Here is a 25,823-nt window from a genome sequence, read left to right as displayed (position 1 = left end):
AGTACTACATAGAGTCATGACTACATGGAACTCTATTCCACAGTACTACATAGAGCCATGACTACATGGAACTCTATTCCACAGTACTACATAGAGCCATGACTACATGGAACTCTATTCCACAGTACTACATAGAGCCATGACTACATGGAACTCTATTCCACAGTACTACATAGAGCCATGACTACATGGAACTCTATTCCACAGTACTACATAGAGCCATGACTACATGGAACTCTATTCCACAGTACTACATAGAGCCATGACTACATGGAACTCTATTCCACAGTACTACATAGAGCCATGACTACATGGAACTCTATTCCACAGTACTACATAGAGCCATGACTACATGGAACTCTATTCCACAGTACTACATAGAGCCATGACTACATGGAACTCTATTCCACAGTACTACATAGAGCCATGACTACATGGAACTCTATTCCACAGTACTACATAGAGCCATGACTACATGGAACTCTATTCCACAGTACTACATAGAGCCATGACTACATGGAACTCTATTCCACAGTGCTACATAGAGCCATGACTACATGGAACTCTATTCCACAGTACTACATAGAGCCATGGCTACATGGAACTCTATTCCACAGTACTACATAGAGCCATGACTACATGGAACTCTATTCCACAGTACTACATAGAGCCATGACTACATGGAACTCTATTCCACAGTACTACATAGAGCCATGACTACATGGAACTCTATTCCACAGTACTACATAGAGCCATGACTACATGGAACTCTATTCCACAGTACTACATAGAGCCATGACTACATGGAACTCTATTCCACAGTACTACATAGAGCCATGACTACATGGAACTCTATTCCACAGTACTACATAGAGCCATGACTACATGGAACTCTATTCCACAGTACTACATAGAGCCATGACTACATGGAACTCTATTCCACAGTACTACATAGAGCCATGACTACATGGAACTCTATTCCACAGTACTACATAGAGACATGACTACATGGAACTCTATTCCACAGTACTACATAGAGCCATGACTACATGGAACTCTATTCCACAGTACTACATAGAGCCATGACTACATGGAACTCTATTCCACAGTACTACATAGAGCCATGACTACATGGAACTCTATTCCACAGTACTACATAGAGCCATGACTACATGGAACTCTATTCCACAGTACTACATAGAGTCATAACTACATGGAACTCTATTCCACAGTACTACATAGAGTCATGACTACATGGAACTCTATTCCACAGTACTACATAGAGCCATGACTACATGGAACTCTATTCCACAGTACTACATAGAGCCATGACTACATGGAACTCTATTCCACAGTACTACATAGAGCCATGACTACATGGAACTCTATTCCACAGTACTACATAGAGCCATGACTACATGGAACTCTATTCCACAGTACTACATAGAGCCATGACTACATGGAACTCTATTCCACAGTACTACATAGAGCCATGACTACATGGAACTCTATTCCACAGTACTACATAGAGCCATGACTACATGGAACTCTATTCCACAGTACTACATAGAGCCATGACTACATGGAACTCTATTCCACAGTACTACATAGAGCCATGACTACATGGAACTCTATTCCACAGTACTACATAGAACCATGACTACATGGAACTCTATTCCACAGTACTACATAGAGCCATGACTACATGGAACTCTATTCCACAGTACTACATAGAGCCATGACTACATGGAACTCTATTCCACAGTACTACATAGAACCATGACTACATAGAACTCTATTCCACAGTACTACATAGAGCCATGACTACATGGAACTCTATTCCACAGTACTACATAGAGCCATGACTACATGGAACTCTATTCCACAGTACCACATAGAGCCATGACTACATGGAACTCTATTCCACAGTACTACATAGAGCCATGACTACATGGAACTCTATTCCACAGTACTACATAGAGCCATGACTACATGGAACTCTATTCCACAGTACCACATAGAGCCATGACTACATGGAACTCTATTCCACAGTACTACATAGAGCCATGACTACATGGAACTCTATTCCACAGTACTACATAGAGCCATGACTACATGGAACTCTATTCCACAGTACTACATAGAGCCATGACTACATGGAACTCTATTCCACAGTACCACATAGAGCCATGACTACATGGAACTCTATTCCACAGTACTACATAGAGCCATGACTACATGGAACTCTATTCCACAGTACTACATAGAGCCATGACTACATGGAACTCTATTCCACAGTACCACATAGAGCCATGACTACATGGAACTCTATTCCACAGTACTACATAGAGCCATGACTACATGGAACTCTATTCCACAGTACTACATAGAGCCATGACTACATGGAACTCTATTCCACAGTACTACATAGAGCCATGACTACATGGAACTCTATTCCACAGTACTACATAGAGCCATGACTACATGGAACTCTATTCCACAGTACCACATAGAGCCATGACTACATGGAACTCTATTCCACAGTACTACATAGAGCCATGACTACATGGAACTCTATTCCACAGTACTACATAGAGCCATGACTACATGGAACTCTATTCCACAGTACTACATAGAGCCATGACTACATGGAACTCTATTCCACAGTACTACATAGAGCCATGACTACATGGAACTCTATTCCACAGTACTACATAGAGCCATGACTACATGGAACTCTATTCCACAGTACTACATAGAGCCATGACTACATGGAACTCTATTCCACAGTACTACATAGAGCCATGACTACATGGAACTCTATTCCACAGTACTACATAGAGCCATGACTACATGGAACTCTATTCCACAGTACTACATAGAGCCATGACTACATGGAACTCTATTCCATATCAGGTAAATTACTCAAACAGTAAAATTACATTTAAAAAACAGATAAAAACACCTTTGAGAAGCAACACAAACATTGGCAGACACACACATACACATGGATTTAGTACTGTAGATATGTGGTAGTGGTGGAGTAGGGGCCTGAGGGCACACAGTGTGTTGTAGATATGTGGTAGTGGTGGAGTAGGGGCCTGAGGGCACACAGTGTGTTGTGAAATCTGTGAATGTATTGAAATGTTGCTTTGGCAGCAGCTAATGGGGATAATAAATACCCATTTAGTAGAAGAGGATGATAGCAGTGCTGGCTATGTTATGTGTGAGATTGAAAAATATGGTAATGATTATGATCACACTTCCTCAATTCAAATATTATGGCGACATTATACCAAAGACGGTTTGGTATGGTTTAGCAACTTTAGAACCAAGCTTGAGTTATTAGTGTAGCCTATTACTGCCTGAAAACTTCTTTGTTGTATTTTCTCCCCAGTCCCTTAACTTCTTTGTTGTATTTTCTCCCCAGTCCCTTAACTTCTTTGTTGTATTTTCTCCCCAGTCCCTTAACTTCTTTGTTGTATTTTCTCCCCAGTCCCTTAACTTCTTTGTTGTATTTTCTCCCCAGTCCCTTAACTTCTTTGTTGTATTTTCTCCCCAGTCCCTTAACTTCTTTGTTGTATTTTCTCCCCAGTCCCTTAACTTCTTTGTTGTATTTTCTCCCCAGTCCCTTAACTTCTTTGTTGTATTTTCTCCCCAGTCCCTTAACTTCTTTGTTGTATTTTCTCCCCAGTCCCTTAACTTCTTTGTTGTATTTTCTCCCCAGTCCCTTAACTTCTTTGTTGTATTTTCTCCCCAGTCCCTTAACTTCTTTGTTGTATTTTCTCCCCAGTCCCTTAACTTCTTTGTTGTATTTTCTCCCCAGTCCCTTAACTTCTTTGTTGTATTTTCTCCCCAGTCCCTTAACTTCTTTGTTGTATTTTCTCCCCAGTCCCTTAACTTCTTTGTTGTATTTTCTCCCCAGTCCCTTAACTTCTTTGTTGTATTTTCTCCCCAGTCCCTTAACTTCTTTGTTGTATTTTCTCCCCAGTCCCTTAACTTCTTTGTTGTATTTTCTCCCCAGGCTCCACAAAAGATGACAGAGAAAACTTTACCGATGTCAACTAGATTAAAGAATTCATTCTATCGATCTATTACATTGTTAAGGTTTATATAGTCATCTAGGGCAACATATAATGACAGAAGAGAAGTTACATGTATCTACTTATAGACAAGCTGACTAAAAATAGCCTACCAAAATGTTGGAGATTATAAGCAGAAAGATGTCATAACAGGCAACAACAAAATCCTGCACAGTCTTTGACTGTAGCCTATAGCACATGTTCTATATTAGTGGGTTAGGGTTGGGTGCGGGCCTCAGATTTTCACTTCATCACATCTAGTTTTTTCTTGTGTCAATCATCCACCAGACACAGAATAACTCTAAGGGGAAGTTAACATAGTGAACATAGAATAACTCTAAGGGGAAGTTAACATAGTAAACACAGACATGGTTTGGCTTCCTTTCCCATTCACTCCTACCTTTGGTTGCACCACAGAGTGTTGGATGTTCTTGTTCCACAGAAAGGCTTGATAATTATCAAGGGAATGAATGTGGTCAGGACCACACAGTATACTCTTTCTCTCCCTGAATTTCATCTGGTATTTAAGGAATGTGTGATGACTTGGACAATGTTCTGTCTCTGAAAATGGAATTCTGCAACAACCTTCTGTATGCTGTGTGTGTGTTTGGCTGACTGCTCGTGTGTGAAACAACAGCTTATTTTTTATTTCACCTTTATTTAACCAGGTAGGCAAGTTGAGAACAAGTTCTCATTTACAATTGCGACCTGGCCAAGATAAAGCAAAGCAGTTCGACAGATACAACGACACAGAGTTACACATGGAGTAAAACAAACATACAGTCAATAATACAGTATAAACAAGTCTATATACGATGTGAGCAAATGAGGTGAGAAGGGAGGTAAAGGCAAAAAAGGCCATGGTGGCAAAGTAAATACAATATAGCAAGTAAAACACTGGAATGGTAGTTTTGCAATGGAAGAATGTGCAAAGTAGAAATAAAAATAATGGGGTGCAAAGGAGCAAAATAAATACATTCATTAAATACAGTAGGGAAAGAGGTAGTTGTTTGGGCTAAATTATAGGTGGGCTATGTACAGGTGCAGTAATCTGTGAGCTGCTCTGACAGCTGGTGCTTAAAGCTAGTGAGGGAGATAAGTGTTTCCAGTTTCAGAGATTTTTGTAGTTCGTTCCAGTCATTGGCAGCAGAGAACTGGAAGGAGAGGCGGCCAAAGAAAGAATTGGTTTTGGGGGTGACTAGAGAGATATACCTGCTGGAGCGTGTGCTACAGGTGGGAGATGCTATGGTGACCAGCGAGCTGAGATAAGGGGGGACTTTACCTAGCAGGGTCTTGTAGATGACATGGAGCCAGTGGGTTTGGCGACGAGTATGAAGCGAGGGTCAGCCAACGAGAGCCTACAGGTCGCAATGGTGGGTAGTATATGGGGCTTTGGTGACAAAACGGATTGCACTGTGATAGACTGCATCCAATTTGTTGAGTAGGGTATTGGAGGCTATTTTGTAAATTACATCGCCAAAGTCGAGGATTGGTAGGATGGTCAGTTTTACAAGGGTATGTTTGGCAGCACGAGTGAAGGATGCTTTGTTGCGAAATAGGAAGCCAATTCTAGATTTAACTTTGGATTGGAGATGTTTGATATGGTTCTGGAAGGAGAGTTTAGAGTCTAACCAGACACCTAAGTATTTGTAGTTGTCCACGTATTCTAAGTCAGAGCCGTCCAGAGTAGTGATGTTGGACAGGCGGGTAGGTGCAGGTAGCGATCGGTTGAAGAGCATGCATTTAGTTTTACTTGTATTTAAGAGCAATTGGAGGCCACGGAAGGAGAGTTGTATGGCATTGAAGCTTGCCTGGAGGGTTGTTAACACAGTGTCCAAAGAAGGGCCGGAAGTATACAGAATGGTGTCGTCTGCGTAGAGGTGGATCAGAGACTCACCAGCAGCAAGAGCGACCTCATTGATGTATACAGAGAAGAGAGTCGGTCCAAGAATTGAACCCTGTGGCACCCCCATAGAGACTGCCAGAGGTCCGGACAGCAGACCCTCCGATTTGACACACTGAACTCTATCAGAGAAGTAGTTGGTGAACCAGGCGAGGCAATCATTTGAGAAACCAAGGCTGTCGAGTCTGCCGATGAGGATGTGGTGATTGACAGAGTCGAAAGCCTTGGCCAGATCAATGAATACGGCTGCACAGTTAACCGATCGCTGCAGCTGTACATAGTCTATCGGTAAATAGCCACCCATTTTTACCTACCTCATCCCCATACTGTTTTTATTTATTTACTTTTCTGCTCTTTTGCACACCAATATCTCTACCTGTACATGACCATCTGATCATTTATCACTCCAGTGTTATTAATCTGCAAAATTGTAATTATTCGCCTACCTCCTCATGCCTTTTGCACACAATGTATATAGACTCCCCTTTTTTTTCTCTCTACTGTGTTATTGACTTGTTAATTGTTTACTCCATGTGTAACTCTGTGTTGTCTGTTCACACTGCTATGCTTTATCTTGGCCAGGTCGCAGTTGCAAATGAGAACTTGTTCTCAACTAGCCTACCTGGTTAAATAAAGGTGAAATAAAAATAAATAAATACAAATTATCGATGGCGGTTACGATATCGTTTAGGACCTTGAGCGTGGCTGGCTTATCTTCTGCTGAGTACTTCTGTGGTATTAGTTCATCCAGCAGTCAGTTAGTCAGCTGAGTGAGTCTCAAGTCTCCAGGACTAGGACCTGTCCATATAAATGTATTCATTATGATATAAAGGCCAAACTGATCCTAGATCATCACTCCTGCTCTGTGATGCTTTGTGGATACGGGCCCTGGACACTGAACATCCTGATACCTCTCAGTGTTCCTGTGTTCAGACATAATGTAGACCTCTGCAGAAAGAGACCTCAGGCTTCTACATATGCTGATAAATTATCTTGTTATCCAGTTAAACATGACACACAGAGACAAACATCTATTCTGTGAGAGGTCCCTCTGCCTCCACCAGCACCTAGTATGGTCAGATTGTGATTGTAAACCAGTATCAATGTATAGTCAGATTGTGAACCAGTATCAATGTATGGTCAGGTAGGGCTGTATCCGATTGTTCATACCGTTTCTGTACCATACCGGAGTATACGCTATTACGGGAAGTACCTTGTGGTGCACTATAAAAAACTATTTAGGCAACAGGGATCTTGATCTAGAAGGGGAATGTCTCTGCCGTAACCTAGAAGCTTGATCTTGACATCTAGCCACTTAGCTAGCAAGTTGCCAAGCCAAATGCATAGTTGGGGCCAAGAGCTAAATATCATTTATTTGACACATCTTAGATTTCTTAGAGTTATACTTACATAGTTATACACACTGGTGTAGCACCAGAGCATGTGAGTGGAGTTGAGCTGTTGGATATCCGCTCATGGCTCATGGAGTGGTGCTTTCCTAAAAACCTCTCCACACTCACAGGAAAAGCAACTGCAGCTCCAAATTCGCTCCATTCAGAAAATGCACAATTTAACCAACACCCATCTATAATCGGTGACTTCCTGGACCTACCAATAGTTTTTAAAGATTTGAAACAAAACCATATAGATTTGAATGAAAAGTAGTTGAATAAACATGAACAGGTGAATGTATGACATTGACATTTCAAACAGGCTAAATAGCCTATAAACACTCTAAACAGGCCAGCAGCCAGGCTGGAGCCTAAGAAGGAATGAGAATGAATGATTTAGGCTACAGTGCATTTGGAAAGTATTCACACTCATTTACTTTTTGCACATTTTGATATGTTACAGCCTTATTCTAAAATGGATTTCATTGTTTTTTCCCTCATCAATCTACACACAACACCCCATAATGACAAAGCAAAAACAGGTTTTTTTATACTGCTGCTGACACTACTGCTACTGACACTACTGTTACTGCAAATACTGCTACTACAACAACTACTAATACCACTACTACTACTACTTCTACTACTGCTACTAATAATAATACTGCTACTACTAATAATACTGCTATTACTACTACTAATACTGGTGCTACTACTAGTTCTATTGCTACTACTATTAATGCTGCTGCTACTACTGCTATTGCTACTACTATTAATGCTGCTACTACTACTGCTACTACTACTGCTGCTGCTGCTGCTACTACTACTATTGCTACTACTAATACGTCTACTACTACTAGTACTACTACTACTGCTTCCAATACTACTGGTGCTACAACTACTACCACTACCACTACCACTGCTACTGCTACTGCTACTACTGCTACTTATGCTGTACTACTGCTAATACTAATACTACTTCTGCTAATACCTCTACTCTACTGCTACTACTACTAATACCACTACTACTCCTGCTACAACTACTACTGCTACTACTACTTTTGCTATCACCGCTACTACTGCTTCTGCTACTGCTACTGATACTACAACTACTACAGCTACTACTACTAATCTTGCTACTGCTACTACTGCTACTACTACTACTGCTACTGCTACTGATACTATAACTACTACAGCTACTACTACTAATCTTGCTACTGCTACTACTGCTGCTACTACTACTACTGCTACTACTACTTCTACGTCTTCTTCTGCTACTAATACTACTACTGCTACTACTGCTGTACTACTTCTAATAATAATACTACTGCTAATATTACTGATACTACTACTACAGCTGCTGCTACTACTACTTCTGCTACTACTACTACCACCTCTACTACTGCTACTACTAATACTTCAACTACTACTACTAGTACTACTACTACTGCTTCCAATACTACTGGTGCTACTGCTACAACTACTACTGCTGCTACTACTACTGCTACTACTACTACTGCTACTTCTGCTGTACTACTGCTAATACTAATACTACTTCTGCTAATACTGCTACTCTACTACTACTACTACTCCTACCACTACTACTCCTGCTACTACTACTTTTGCTATCACTGCTACTACTGCTTCTGCTACTGATACTACGACTACTACAGCTACTACTACTAATCTAGCTACTGCTACTACTTCTACTACTACTACTACTACTACTATGTCTTATTCTGCTACTAATACTACTACTGCTGTACTACTTCTACTAATAACACTACTACTGCTAATACTACTGATACTACTACTACTACTGCTGCTGCTACTACTACTACTACTTCTGCTACTACTACTGCTACTACTAATACTTCAACTACTACTACTAGTACTACTACTACTGCTTCCAATACTACTAGTGCTACAACTACTGCTACTACTACTACTACTACTACTACTGCTACTACTACTAATATTGCTACAACTACTACTACTACTGCTGACACTACTGCTACTACTACTACTATTACTGCTGCTGCTACTACTACTGCTATTCTTACTGCTAATACTGCAACAACTACTTCTGCTACCACTACTACTGCTACTACTGCAACTACTGCTACTTCTGCTGTACTACTGCTAATACTAATACTACTTCTGCTAATACTGCTACTCTACTGCTACTACTACTCCTACCACTACTACTCCTGCTACAACTACTACTGCTACTACCACTACTACTAATACTACTACTACTGCTTCCAGTACTGCTACTGCTACAACAACCACTACTACTGATTCTACTGCTACTGCTATTACTACTGCTACCAGTACTGCTGCTAGATTCTACTGCTACTACTACTTCTACTAATACTACTGCTACTAGTACTGATACTGATACTGCTACAACAACTACTGCTACTGATTCTACTGCTACTGCTACTACTACTACTAATACTACTGCTACAACAACTACTACTACTGATTCTACTGCTACTACTGCTACCAGTACTACTACTACTACAACTGCTACTACTTCTACTCCTACTACTACTGCTGCTGCTACTACTACTGCCACCACACCTGCTACTACTACTACTACCACTGCTACTACTACTGTACTACTAATAATATTACTACTGCTAATACTACTGATACTACTACTATTGCTGCTACTACTGCTACCACTTCCACTACTACTAATACTACTATGACTACTACTACTGCTTCCACTACTACTAGTGCTACTGCTACTACTACTGCTACTGCTACTACTGCTGCTACTACTGATGACACTACTTCTGCTTCTACTACTGCTACTACTACCACTTCTGCTACTGCTACTACAGTGCTATTACTGCTACTACTACTACTAATATTACTGCTACTTCTCCTGCTAGTAGTACTACTGCTACTGCTACTGCTCCTGCTACTACTGCTACTACTATTATTACTACTACGACGACTGCTGCTGCTACTGATACTACTGCTGTTACTGCTTCTGCTACTACTACTCCTGCTACTACTACTGCTGCTGCTACTACTGCTGTTACTGCTTCTGCTACTACTACTCCTACTACTGCTACTACTACTCCTGCTACTACTACTACTCCTGCTACTACTACTACTCCTGCTACTACTACTGCTGCTGCTACTACTACTGCTGCTGCTACTACTACTGCTGCTGCTGCTGCTGCTGCTGACACTACTGCTATTAGTACTACTACTACTACTACTACTACTACTACTACTTATGCTACTACTACTACTACATCTACTACTAAATACTAATACTGCTACTACTGCTGCTACTACTGCTACTACAACTACTGTGACTATTACTACGGCTACTACTACTACACCTGTTGCTGATGACACTACTGCCACTACTACTACTACTACTTCTACTGTTACTACTGTTGCTACTGCTACTACTAATACTGTTACTACTATTACTTCTGCTACTACAACTACTGCTATTGCTACTGTCACTACTGCTGTACCACAGCTAATGCTAATAATACTACTGATACTACTACAACTACTGCTGCTACTACTACTGCTACTTCTTCAACTACTACTACTACTGCTTCAACTACTACTACTACTACTACTATTACAACTACTACTGCTACAACTACTACTGCTACTGCTACTACTACTGCTACAACAACTACTACTACTACTACTACTACATAGCTGGTCCCCTTACTATGTTATGTTGTGACAGAGTGAAAAAACACCATGGTAACTACACTACATACTGGGGCTGGTCCCCTTACTATGTTATGTTGTGACAGAGTGAAAAAACACCATGGTAACTACACTACATACTGGGGCTGGTCCCCTTACTATGTTATGTTGTGACAGAGTGAAAAACACCATGGTAACTACACTACATACTGGGGCTGGTCCCCTTACTATATTATGTTGTGACAGAGTGAAAAACACCATGGTAACTACACTACATACTGGGGCTGGTCCCCTTACTATGTTATGTTGTGACAGAGTGAAAAACACCATGGTAACTACACTACATACTGGGGCTGGTCCCCTTACTATGTTATGTTGTGACAGAGTGAAAAACACCATGGTAACTACACTACATACTGGGGCTGGTCCCCTTACTATGTTATGTTGTGACAGAGTGAAAAACACCATGTAAATGCACATTAAGTCACACTGTGCAGGCCCTATTCATATTTCAGAGCAACCTCAGAGAGTTCAACTGTGCAGCAAGGCAGTTAAGTGAGTTCACGTTGGCTTGGAAGTGATCTGTTTACCACAGTATTACCCAAACCAAAAATCCATGGAATGTGTCTGGTTGGCCAAATCAAGTATTTAGTAAACAACAGTCGGATATAGAGTGTAGAGTACAGTGTAGAGTACAGTAGACACCAGGGACTAGGTCTGTCAGGGTGTGTAGGAAGGAGCTGCTTCTCACATAAACTAGAGACCGTTAAGGAAGGAAGTGTGTAGTTAGATAGGGGGCAGGGGCGCAATAGACAGACAGACATGTTTTTATCTGCTGTAGGTTTGTGTGAGTTTTTATCTTTTGCACTGTTGGGTGCTGTGAGTGGCAGAAAGCCTTAGATGTCCACCGTCACATTGAAACACAGTGTTTTCCTGTAGATAGATGGGGGGGAAGAGGGCCTGGCACACCCTGCCTACCCTCCTCTGTCACCCTGTCCTATCAAACCCACCCTCTCCTATATGTTTCTGTCTGGGGTAGAAGCGATAAAGCCATGATTGGGACAGGCTCTGGTGACAGCCATGTCATCACATGGTTTTCTCTCGCCTGGATCTTGAGGCTCTTTGGTTTTAACCAAGGAACTATCAAATGCTCAGGTAGAGCATTGGTCCAAAAGGTTTGAATCTCCGAGCCGTCAAGGCACTTAACCATAATTGCTCCTGTGAGTGGCACTGGATAAGATTGTCTGCTAAGTAAAAAATAACATGCACTCCCCCTCTTGTCTCCCCTTTCAGTTTCCATTGATGACGTAGATTCTGTGCGTAAGGGCCGTCAGTCGGAGGGTCTTCAGAAGCACACAGAGGCCCACGTTGAGGACCGCTGTTTCTCCATCTTCTTTAAGGGGCGCAGGAGGAACCTGGACCTGGTGGCGACCTCGGTGGAGGAGGCTCGGCAGTGGGTCAATGGTCTGGAGAAGATCATCTCTAACATGAAGAAACTCAACCGCCAGCAGACGAGCGAGCAGTATCCTCTTTCGTTAAGCTGCTTGCTTTGAAAATCACAACTAATACGTTGTTTAGATACTTCGAGTAACACATCTGAAACTATTTGTTCAGCCTATGCAGTAAAGTGTATTCCCATCTATAATGTGCTTAGGTCTAAGGTTAATCTCTGTTCAGTGTTTGATCCTTCCATCTGGAGGTATTAAAGCTGGATCTTCAACTGTATGAGGAAAGCAGACAAGAACAAGGACAACATGATGACTCTGAAGGAGCTGAAACACTTCCTCCGCCAGATCAACATCGAGGTGGACGAGACCTATGCTAAATTGCTGTTTACAGTGAGTGAATATCTGTTATTGGATTTACAATGAGGTTGTTAATGACTTACAATGAGGTTGTTAATGACTTACAATGAGGTTGTTAATGACTTACAATGAGGTTGTGATGGATTTACAATGAGGTTGTTAATGACTTACAATGAGGTTGTTAATGACTTACAATGAGGTTGTTAATGACTTACAATGAGGTTGTGATGGATTTACAATGAGGTTGTTAATGACTTACAATGAGGTTGTTAATGACTTACAATGAGGTTGTTAATGACTTACAATGAGGTTGTTAATGACTTACAATGAGGTTGTGATGGATTTACAATGAGGTTGTTAATGACTTACAATGAGGTTGTTAATGACTTACAATGAGGTTGTGATGGATTTACAATGATGTTGTTAATTACTTACAATGAGGTTGTTAATGACTTACAATGAGGTTGTTAATGACTTACAATGAGGTTGTGATGGATTTACAATGATGTTGTTAATTACTTACAATGAGGTTGTTAATGACTAAACATTAGGTTGTTAATGACTTACAATGAGGTTGTGATGGACTTACAATGAGGTTGTGAATGACTTACAATGAGTTTGATATAGAGGCTTACAATGAGGTTGTTAATGACTAACAATGAGGTTGTTAATGACTAAACATTAGGTTGTTAATGACTTACAATGAGGTTGCTATATAAGCTTACAATGAGGTTGTTAATGACTAACAATGAGGTTGTTATAGAAGATTACAACTGTAGAGGCATGATAGTTCTTAATGCAGTTATTTCATGTTACTGTATGCATATCAGTTTCATTTAAGGTTCTGCCAGGTCTCAAAGCATTTCATGTCATCTGAGGAGGAAGTCAATGTAGTAAAGTAAATTATCTTGTCCTGTAGAAATGTGACACGTCAAACTCTGGCACCCTGGAGGGTTCTGAAATCAAACACTTCTATGACCTGTTGACTCACCGGGAGGAGATCGATGTGATCTACGAGAAGCACGCCGCCACGGGGGGGCAGATGAGCGCCCAGGACCTGCTCAACTTCCTGCAGAATGAGCAGCGTGAGGTGGCCACCTTGGAGGACGCCTTAAGACTCATAGAGAAATACGAGCTGGATGACTCAGGTGAGAGATGCTCTGTTTTTTTTCATTTAACCATTATTTTACCAGGTAAGTTGACTGAGAACACATTCTAATTTACAGCAACAACCTGAGGAATAGTTACATGGGAGAGGAGAGGGATGAATGAGCCAATTGGAAGTTGGGAATGATTAAATACTCTGGCACTGACTCAATATGAGCTGGATGACTCAGGTGAGAGCTGCTCTGACACTGACTCAATATGAGCTGGATGACTCAGGTGAGAGCTGCTCTGACACTGACTCAATATGAGCTGGATGACTCAGGTGAGAGCTGTTCCGGCACTGACTCAATATGAGCTGGATGACTCAGGTGAGAGCTGCTCTGACACTGACTCAATATGAGCTGGATGACGGATGCAGTATGGGATGACAAAATACAATTTTATGGTATTCTAGGAATGTGCTAAAATAGTCCAACCTTTAATATTTCTGGAGAACTTTTCCTTTATAAACTACATTATATATATCTGGTAGGCCTACTCCACACGGCCACTCTATCCCCAATCCCCTAATTAATTCTGCCCCCCCACATTCCCTCCACCAGCAAAGCATATGAATCACATGACCAAAGATGGCTTCCTGATGTACCTGCAACAGGAGGAGGGGTCTATCTTCAACCCCGCCCACAAGAAGGTGTTCCAGGATATGAGCCAGCCAATCAACGACTACTTTATCAGCTCTTCCCACAACACCTACCTGATGGAAGACCAGCTCAAAGGCCCCAGCAGCACAGAGGCCTACATCAAGTAACCATGACAATCTCTAATCTAAACTAACCATAAATTACAGCATCTAATCTAAACTAACCATATATTACAAATTGTAATATAAACTAACCATATATTACAATTTCTCATCTAAACTACCCATAAATTGCAATATCAAATCTACCATAATTTACAACCTCTAATCTAACCATACATTACAACTGTAACGGCGTTCTTCGTTTGTCGAAAGAGAGTCGGACCGAAATGCAGCGTGGTGGTTAATCATGATCTTTAATGAAAACTAATGACGATACATGAAATAACAAACGGAACGCGAAAACCTATTACAGCCTATCTGGTGAAACTACACAGAGACAGGAACAATCACCCACCAACCTATTACAGCCTATCTGGTGAACACTACACAGAGACAGGAACAATCACCCACCAACCTAATACAGCCTATCTGGTGAACACTACACAGAGACAGGAACAATCACCCACCAACCTAATACAGCCTATCTGGTGAACACTACACTGAGACAGGAACAATCACCCACCAACCTAATACAGCCTATCTGGTGAAACTACACAGAGACAGGAACAATCACCCACCAACCTAATACAGCCTATCTGGTGAACACTACACAGAGACAGGAACAATCACCCACCAACCTAATACAGCCTATCTGGTGAACACTACACAGAGACAGGAACAATCACCCACGAAATACAAAGCGAAACCCAGGCTACCTAAATACGGTTCCCAATCCGAGACAACGAGAATCACCTGACTCTGATTGAGAAACGCCTCAGGCAGCCAAACCTATGCAACACCCCTACTCAGCCGTAATCCCAATAATACAAAAAACCCAATACGAACCACAACATCTAAATCCATGTCACACCCTGGCCTGACCAAACATATAACGAAAACACAAAATACTATGACCAAGGCGTGACAACAACCTCTAATCTAAACTACCCATAAATTACAATATCAAATCTACCATAATTTACAACCTCTAACCTAACCATAATTTGCAACCTCTAATTTATTTTCAATTACAATCTCTAATCTAACCATACATTATAACCTCTAATCTAACCATACAACATAAACTCTAATCTAAACTAACCATCAATTACAACATCTAATCTAACCATACATTACAACCTCTAATCTAACCATACATTACAGCCTCTAATCTAACCATACATTACAACATCTAATCTAACCATACATTACAACCTCTAATCTAACCATACACTATAAACTCTAATCTAAACTAACCATCAATTACAACCACTAATCTAACCATACATTACAACCACTAATCTAACCATACATTATAACCTCTAATCTAACCATACATTACAATCTCTAATCTAAACTAACCATAAATTGCAACCTCTAATTTAATTTCAATTACAATCTCTAATCTAACCATACATTACAACCTCTAATCTAACCATACACTATAAACTATAATCTAAACTAACCATCAATTACAACCACTAATCTAACCATAATTATAAACTCTAATCTAACCATACATTACAACATCTAATCAAACCATACATTACAACATCTAATCTAACCATACATTACAACATCTAATCTAACCATACATTATAACCTCTAATCTAACCATACATTATAACCTCTAATCTAACCATACATTAGAACCACTAATCTAACCATACATTATAACCTCTAATCTAACCATACATTATAACCTCTAATCTAACCATACATTATAACCTCTAATCTAACCATACATTATAACCTCTAATCTAACCATACATTATAACCTCTAATCTAACCATACATTATAACCTCTAATCTAACCATACATTAGAACCACTAATCTAACCATACATTAGAACCACTAATCTAACCATACATTATAACCTCTAATCTAACCATACATTATAACCTCTAATCTAACCATACATTATAACCTCTAATCTAACCATACATTATAACCTCTAATCTAACCATACATTAGAACCACTAATCTAACCATACATTATAACCTCTAATCTAACCATACATTATAACCTCTAATCTAACCATACATTATAACCTCTAATCTAACCATACATTACAACATCTAATCTAACGATACATTATAACCTCAAATCTAAACTAACCATATTTTACAACCTCTAATTTAATTTAAATTACAACCTCTAATCTAACCATATATTACAATCTCGAATCTAAACTAACCATACATTATATCATCTAATCTAACCATACATTACAACATCTAATCTAACCATGCATTACAAACTCTAATTTAAACTAACAATAATGTACCATTTCTAATCTAAACTAACCATAAATTACAATCTCAAATCTACCATACATTGCAACCTCTAATCTAAACTAACCATACATTATAACCTCTAATCTAACCATACATTACAACATCTAATCTAACCATACATTATAACCTCTAATCTAACCATACATTATAACCTCTAATCTAACCATACATTATAACCTCTAATCTAACCATACATTATAACCTCTAATCTAACCATACATTATAACCTCTAATCTAACCATACATTATAACCTCTAATCTAACCATACATTATAACCTCTAATCTAACCATACATTATAACCTCTAATCTAACCATACATTATAACATCTAATCTAACCATACATTATAACCTCTAATCTAACCATACATTATAACCTCTAATCTAACCATACATTACAACCTCTAATCTAAACTAACCATACATTATAACCTCTAATCTAACCATACATTACAACATCTAATCTAACCATACATTATAACCTCTAATCTAACCATACATTATAACCTCTAATCTAACCATACATTAGAACCACTAATCTAAACTAACCATACATTGCAACCTCTAATCTAAACTAACCATACATTATAACCTCTAATCTAACCATACATTACAATCTTTAATCTAACCATAGATTACAACCTCTAATCTAAACTAACCATATTTTACAACCTCTAATCTAAACTAACCATACATTAACCTCTAATCTAAACTAACCATATTTTACAACCTCTAATCTAACCATATTTTACAACCTTTAATCTAAACTAACCATACATTATAACCTCTAATCTAAACTAACCATACATTACAACCACTAATGTAAACTAACCATACCTTACTATCCAGCAGCACTAAGGCTTGCCAGATAGAACTGCCAAAGGGAGCGGAGTTGCAATCTACTGCAGAGATAACATGCAGAGTTCTGTCATACTATCCAGGTCTGTGCCCAAACAGTTTGAGCTTTTACTTTTGAAATCCACCTTTCCAGAAACAAGTATTTCACCGTTGCCGCTTGTTATGGACTCCCTCGGCCCCCAGTTGTGCCCTGGACACCATATGTGAATTGATCGCCCCCCATCTAGTTTGTACTGTTAGGTGACCTAAACTAATCGACCTGTCCCGGGTATCCTGGAATGCCTGGTTGCTCTTCATAAGTGCTTTCCTCTCCATCTTAAATAAGCATGCCCCATTCAAAAAAAGAACAGATGTAGCCCTTGGTTCACCCCAGACTTGACTGCCTTTGACCAGCACAAAACATCCTGTGGCGTTCTGCATTAGCATCGAATAGCCACCGTGCAACTTTTCAGGGAAGTTAGAAACCAATATACTCAGTCAGTTAGGAAAGCTAAGGCTTGCTTTTTCAAACAGAAATTTGCATCCTGTAGCACTAATTCCAAAAGGTTTTGGGGCACTTTGAAGTCCATGGAGAATAAGAGCACCTCCTCCCAGCTGCCCACTGCACTGAGGATAGGAAACACTGTTACCACTGATGAATCAATGATAATCGATCATTTCAATAAGCATTTTTCCACGGCTGGCCATGCTTTCCACCTGGTTACCCCTACCCTGGCCAACATCTCAGCACCCCCTGCGGCAACTTGCACAACCCCCCCCTCCCCCCGCTTCTCTTTCACTCAGATCCAGACAGCTGATGTTCTGAAATAACTGCAAAATCTGGATCCCTACAAATCAGCTGGGCTAGACAACCTGGACCCTCTCTTTCTAAAATGATATGTTGAAATTGTTGCAACCCCTATTACTAGTCTGTTCAAACTCTCTTTCGTATCGTCTGAGATCCCCAAACATTGGAAAGCTGCCGCGGTCGTCCCCCTCTTCAAAGGGGGAGACACTCTAGACCCAAACTGCTACAGACCTATATCCATCCTGCCCTGCCTTTCTAAAGTCTTCGAAAGCCAAGTTAACAAACAGATCACCGACCATTTCGAATCCCACCGTACCTTCTCCATTATGCAGTCTGGTTTCCGAGCTGGTCATGGGTGCACCTCAGCCACGCTCAAGGTCCTCAACGATTACATAACCGCCATCGATAAGAGATAATAATGTGCAGTCGTCTTCATCAACCTGGCCAAGGCTTTAGACTCTGTCAATCACCACATTCTTATCGGCAGACTAAACAACCTTGGTTTCTCAAATAACTGCCTCGTCTGGTTCACCAACTATTTCTCAGATAGAGTTCAGTGTGTCAAATCGGAGGGCCTGTTGTCCACACCTCTGGCAGTCTCTACGGGGGTGCCACAGGGTTCAATTCTTGGGCCGACTCTTTTCTCTGTATGTATCAATGATGTTGCTCTTGCTGCTGGTAATTCTCTGATCCACCTCTACGCAGACGACACCATTCTGTATACATCTTGCCCTTTTTGGACACTGTGCTAACAAACCTCCAAACAATCTTCAATGCCACGACACTCCTTCCGTGGCCTCCAAGTGCTTTGAAATGGTAGTAAAACTAAGTGCATGCTCTTCAACCAATTGCTGCCTGCACCCTCCAGCCCGACTAGCATCACTACTCTGAACGGTTCTGACATAGAATATGTGGACAACTACAAATACCTAGGTGTCTGGTTAGACTGTAAACTCTCCTTCCAGACTCACATTAAGCATCTCCAATCCAAAATCAAATCTAGAATTGGATTCCTATTTCGCAGCAAAGACTACTTTACTGACTACTCATGCTGCCAAACATACCCTCGTAAAACTGCCTATCCTACCGATCCTTGACTTAGGCGATGTAATTTACAAAATAGCCCTACTCTACTCAGCAAACTGGATGCAGTCTATCACATTGCCATCCGTTTTGTCACCAAAGCCCCATATACTACCCACCACTGATCTGTATGCTCTCGTTGGTTGGCCGTCGCTACATATTCATCGCCAAACCCACTGGCTCCAGGTCATCTATAAGTCTTTGCTAGGTAAAGCCCCACCTTATCTCAGCTCACTGGTCACCATCACAACACCCACCCATAGCACGCGCTCCAGCAGGTATATTTCACTGGTCATCCCCAAAGCCAACACATCCTTTTGCCGCCGTTCCTTCCAGTTCTCTGCTGCCAATGACTGGAACAAATTGAAAGAATCTCTGAAGCTGGAGACTTATGTCTCCCTCTGTAACTTTAAGCATCAGCTGTCTGAGCATCTTTCCCATCACTATACCTGTACACAGCCCATCTGTAAATAGCACACCCAACTACCTCATCCCCATATTATTACTTACCCTCTTGCACCCCAGTATCTCTACTTGCACATCATCATCTGCACATCCATCACTCCAGTATTAATGCTAAATTGTAATTATTTTCACCTCTGGGGCCTATTTATTGCCTACCTCCCTACTCTTCTACATTTGCACACACTGTACATAGATTTTAATATTTTTATTTTATATTGTGTTATTGACTGTACGTTTGTTTATGTGTAACTCTGTGTTGTTGTTGTTTTTGTCGCACTGCTTTGCTTTATCTTGACCAGGTCGCATTTGTAAATGAGAACATGTTCTTAACCGGCTTACCAGGTTAAATTAAAGTGAAATTAAAAATAAAATAAATTACATCAAGTAATCATAACTACCTCTAATTTAAGATAACCATACCTTTCTACTTATAGTCTATTACCTTGCAGCACTGAGACCTATATCAAGTAAAGATATATATTAAAGCACATTACAACATAGCACATACATATTACATAACATTACATACATATTACATACATATTACAACATAGCACATACATATTACAACATATTACAACATAGCACATACATATTACAACATAGCACATACATATTACAACATATTACAACATAGCACATACATATTACAACATATTACAACATAGCACATACATATTACAACATAGCACATACATATTACAACATAGCACATACATATTACAACATATTACAACATAGCACATACATATTACAACATAGCACATACATATTACAACATATTACAACATATTACAACATAGCACATACATATTACAACATATTACAACATATTACAACATTTTACAACATATTACAACATAGCACATACATATTACAACATAGCACATACATATTACAACATATTACAACATATTACAACATATTACAACATAGCACATACATATTACAACATAGCACATACATATTACAACATATTACAACATATTACAACATAGCACATACATATTACAACATAGCACATACATATTACAACATATTACAACATATTACAACATATTACAACATAGCACATACATATTACAACATATTACAACATAGCACATACATATTACAACATATTACAACATATTACAACATATTACAACATAGCACATACATATTACAACATAGCACATACATATTACAACATATTACAACATATTACAACATATTACAACATAGCACATACATATTACAACATATTACAACATAGCACATACATATTACAACATATTACAACATATTACAACATATTACAACATAGCACATACATATTACAACATAGCACATACATATTACAACATATTACAACATATTACAACATATTACAACATAGCACATACATATTACAACATATTACAACATATTACAACATATTACAACATAGCACATACATATTACAACATATTACAACATATTACAACATATTACAAAATAGTAGATCCATATTACAACATATTACAACATAGCACATACATATTACACATTAGATATATAGATATATATATTACATACATATTACAACATAGCACATACATATTACAACATATTACAACATATTACAACATATTACAAAATAGTAGATCCATATTACAACATATTACATGCATATTATTACATATTACAGCATATTACAACATAGTCCACACATATTACACAATATTACAAAATAGTACATACATTTTACAACATATTACATACATATTACATGTTAGATACATATTACAACATTTTACATACACATTACAAAATAGTACGTACATATTACCACATAATACATACATATAACGTAAATATTGCAACATATTACATACACATTACATACATATTACATACATATTACATACATATTACATACGTATTACAACACATTATATACATATTACATACATATTACATACACATTACATACATATTACATACATATTACATACATATTACATACATATTACATACATATTACATACACATTACATACATATTACATACATATTACAACACATTATATACATATTACATACATATTACATACACATTACAACACATTATATACATATTACATACATATTACAACACATTATATACATATTACATACATATTACATACACATTACAACACATTATATACATATTACATACATATTACAACACATTATATACATATTACATACATATTACATACACATTACATACATATTACATACATATTACAACACATTATATACATATTACATACATATTACATACACATTACAACACATTATATACATATTACATACATATTACAACACATTATATACATATTACATACATATTACATACACATTACAACACATTATATACATATTACATACATATTACAACACATTATATACATATTACATACATATTACATACACATTACAACACATTATATACATATTACATACATATTAGAACACATTATATACATATTACATACATATTACATACACATTACAACACATTATATACATATTACATACATATTACAACACATTATATACATATTACATACATATTACATACACATTACAACACATTATATACATATTACATACATATTACAACACATTACAACACATTATATACATATTACATACATATTACATACACATTACAACACATTATATACATATTACATACATATTACATACACATTACAACACATTATATACATATTACATACATATTACATACACATTACAACACATTATATACATATTACATACATATTACAACACATTACAACACATTATATACATATTACATACATATTACATACACATTACAACACATTATATACATATTACATACATATTACATACACATTACAACACATTATATACATATTACATACATATTACAACACATTATATACATATTACATACATATTACAACACATTATATACATATTACATACATATTACAACACATTATATACATATTACATACATATTACAACACATTATATACATATTACATACATATTACAACACATTATATACATATTACATACATATTACAACACATTATATACATATTACATACATATTACAACAAATTATATACATATTACATACACATTACAACACATTATATACATATTACATACATATTACAACACATTACAACACATTATATACATATTACATACACATTACAACACATTACAACATATTGTAATCATCGACGGGGTTGTAGTGGAGCAGGTTGAGAGCTTCAAGTTCCTTGGTGTCCACATCACCAACAAACTAACAAGGTCCAAGCACACAAAGACAGTCATGAAGAGGGCACGACAAAACCTATTCCCTCTCAGGAGACTAAAAAGATTTTGCATGGGTCCTCAGATCCACAAAAGGTTCTACAGCTGCACCATCGAGATTCTCCTGACTCGTTGCATCACTACCTGGTATGACAACTGCTCGGCCTCCGACCGCAAGGCAGTTCAGAGGGTAATGCGTACGGCCCAGTACATCACTAGGGCCAAGCTGCCTGCCATCCAGGACCTCGAAACCAGGCGGTGTCAGAAGAAGGCCCTAAAAATTGTCAAAGACTCCAGCCACCCTAGTCATAGACTGTTCTCTCTGCTACCGCACGGCAAGCGGTACCGGAGTGCCAAGTCTTGGTCCAAGAGACTTCTAAACAGATTCTACCCCCAAGCCATAAGACTCCTGGACATCTAATCAAATGGCTACCCAGACTACTTGTATTGCCCCCCCCCCTTTTACGCTGCTGTTATCTCTATTATTATCTATGGATAATTCACTTTAATAACTCTACCCACATGTATATATTACCTCAATTACCTCGACTAACCGGTGCCCCCACACAATGACTCTGTACCGGTACCCCTGTATATAGTCTCGCTATTGTTATTTTACTGCTGCTCTTTAATTATTTGTTACTTTTATTTCTTATTTTTGTAGGTATTTTTCTTAAAACTGCATTGTTGGTTAAGGGCTTGTAAGTATTTCACTGTAATACCTGTTGTATTCGGCGCATGTGACAACTAACATTTTATTTTATTTTATATTACATCAAATCAAATCAAATGTATTTATATAGCCCTTCGTACATCAGCTGATATCTCAAAGTGCTGTACAGAAACCCAGCCTAAAACCCCAAACAGCAAGCAATGCAGGTGTAGAAGCACGGTGGCTAGGAAAAACTCCCTAGAAAGGCCAATACCTAGGAAGAAACATAGAGAGGAACCAGGCTATGTGGGGTGGCCAGTCCTCTTCTGGCTGTGCCGGGTGGAGATTATAACAGAACATGGCCAAGATGTTCAAATGTTCATAAATGACCAGCATGGTCGAATAATAATAAGGCAGAACATTTGAAACTGGAGCAGCAGCACAGTCAGGTGGAAGTTGAAACTGGAGCAGCAGCATGGCCAGGTGGACTGGGGACAGCAAGGAGTCATCATGTCAGGTAGTCCTGGGGCATGGTCCTAGGACATATGTACATATTACGTACAGTGGGGAGAACAAGTATTTGATACACTGATGATTTTGCAGGTTTTCCTACTTACAAAGCATGTAGAGGTCTGTAATGTTTACACTTCAACTGTGAGAGACGGAATCTAAAACAAAAATCCAGAAAATCACATACAGATACAGTACTAGATATAGTAGTACTAGATATAGTAGTACTAGATATAGTAGAAATAGTACTAGATATAGTAGTACTAGATATAGTAGAAATAGTACTAGATATAGTAGTACTAGATATAGTAGAAATAGTACTAGATACAGATATAATAGAAGTTATTGGGGCGGCAGGTAGCCTAGTGATTAGAGCGTTTGGACAGTAACTGAAAGGTTGCTGGATCGAGTCCCCGAGCGGACAAGATAAAAATCTGTTGAATATCTCATCTTCAAGCTTGAGGCCCTGGGTCTCAACCCCGTCCTGTGCAATTGAGTCCTGGACTTTCCGACGGGCCGCTCCCAGGTGGTGAAGGTAGGAAACAACATCTCCACTTCGCTGACCCTCAACACTGGGGCCCCACAAGGGTGCGTGCTCAGCCCCCTACTGTACTCCCTGTTCACCCACGACTGTGTGGTCATGCACTGCCCTCAACCGCAAGGCTTTCCAGGGTGGTGCAGTCTGCACAATACATCACTGGGGGCAAACTACCTGCCCTCCATGACACCAACAGTACCCGATGTCACAGGAAGGCCAAAAATATCATCAAGGACATCAACCGCTGCGAGGTCAGTCCAGGTGCATCAAAGCTGAGACCGAGTGACTGAAATACAGCTTCTATCTCAAGGCCATCAGACTGCTTAACAGCAATCACTAACTCAGAGAGGCTGCTGCCTACATTGAGACCCAATCACTGGCCACTTTAATAAATTGATCACTAGTCACTTTATACAACACATTCTAAATACTGCCACTTTAATAATGTTGACATATCTTACATTACTCATATCACATGTATGTATATACTGTTTTTTTTTACCATCTATCGTACCTTGC

The 25,823-nt window shown here is 38.8% G+C and overlaps 1 protein-coding gene across 3 annotated transcripts in view; it reads left to right on the top strand.

Annotated features, from left to right (window-relative positions):
* LOC109882109 (1-phosphatidylinositol 4,5-bisphosphate phosphodiesterase delta-1) overlaps window positions 1–25,823 on the top strand; it is a 92,482-nt gene that overhangs the window by 38,451 nt on the left and 28,208 nt on the right. For all 3 annotated transcript variants that reach the window (XM_031796919.1, XM_031796920.1, XM_031796921.1), the window contains 4 exons: window positions 12,366–12,594; window positions 12,781–12,910; window positions 13,797–14,025; window positions 14,587–14,788. In XM_031796919.1, the coding sequence (XP_031652779.1) occupies window positions 12,366–12,594; window positions 12,781–12,910; window positions 13,797–14,025; window positions 14,587–14,788 (790 nt within the window). The remainder of the gene's footprint in view (window positions 1–12,365; window positions 12,595–12,780; window positions 12,911–13,796; window positions 14,026–14,586; window positions 14,789–25,823) is intronic.

The sequence above is a fragment of the Oncorhynchus kisutch genome, linkage group LG18 (genome assembly GCF_002021735.2).
Source record: "Oncorhynchus kisutch isolate 150728-3 linkage group LG18, Okis_V2, whole genome shotgun sequence".
NCBI lineage: Eukaryota > Metazoa > Chordata > Actinopteri > Salmoniformes > Salmonidae > Oncorhynchus > Oncorhynchus kisutch.
This window is presented reverse-complemented; position numbering and strand designations above follow the sequence as displayed.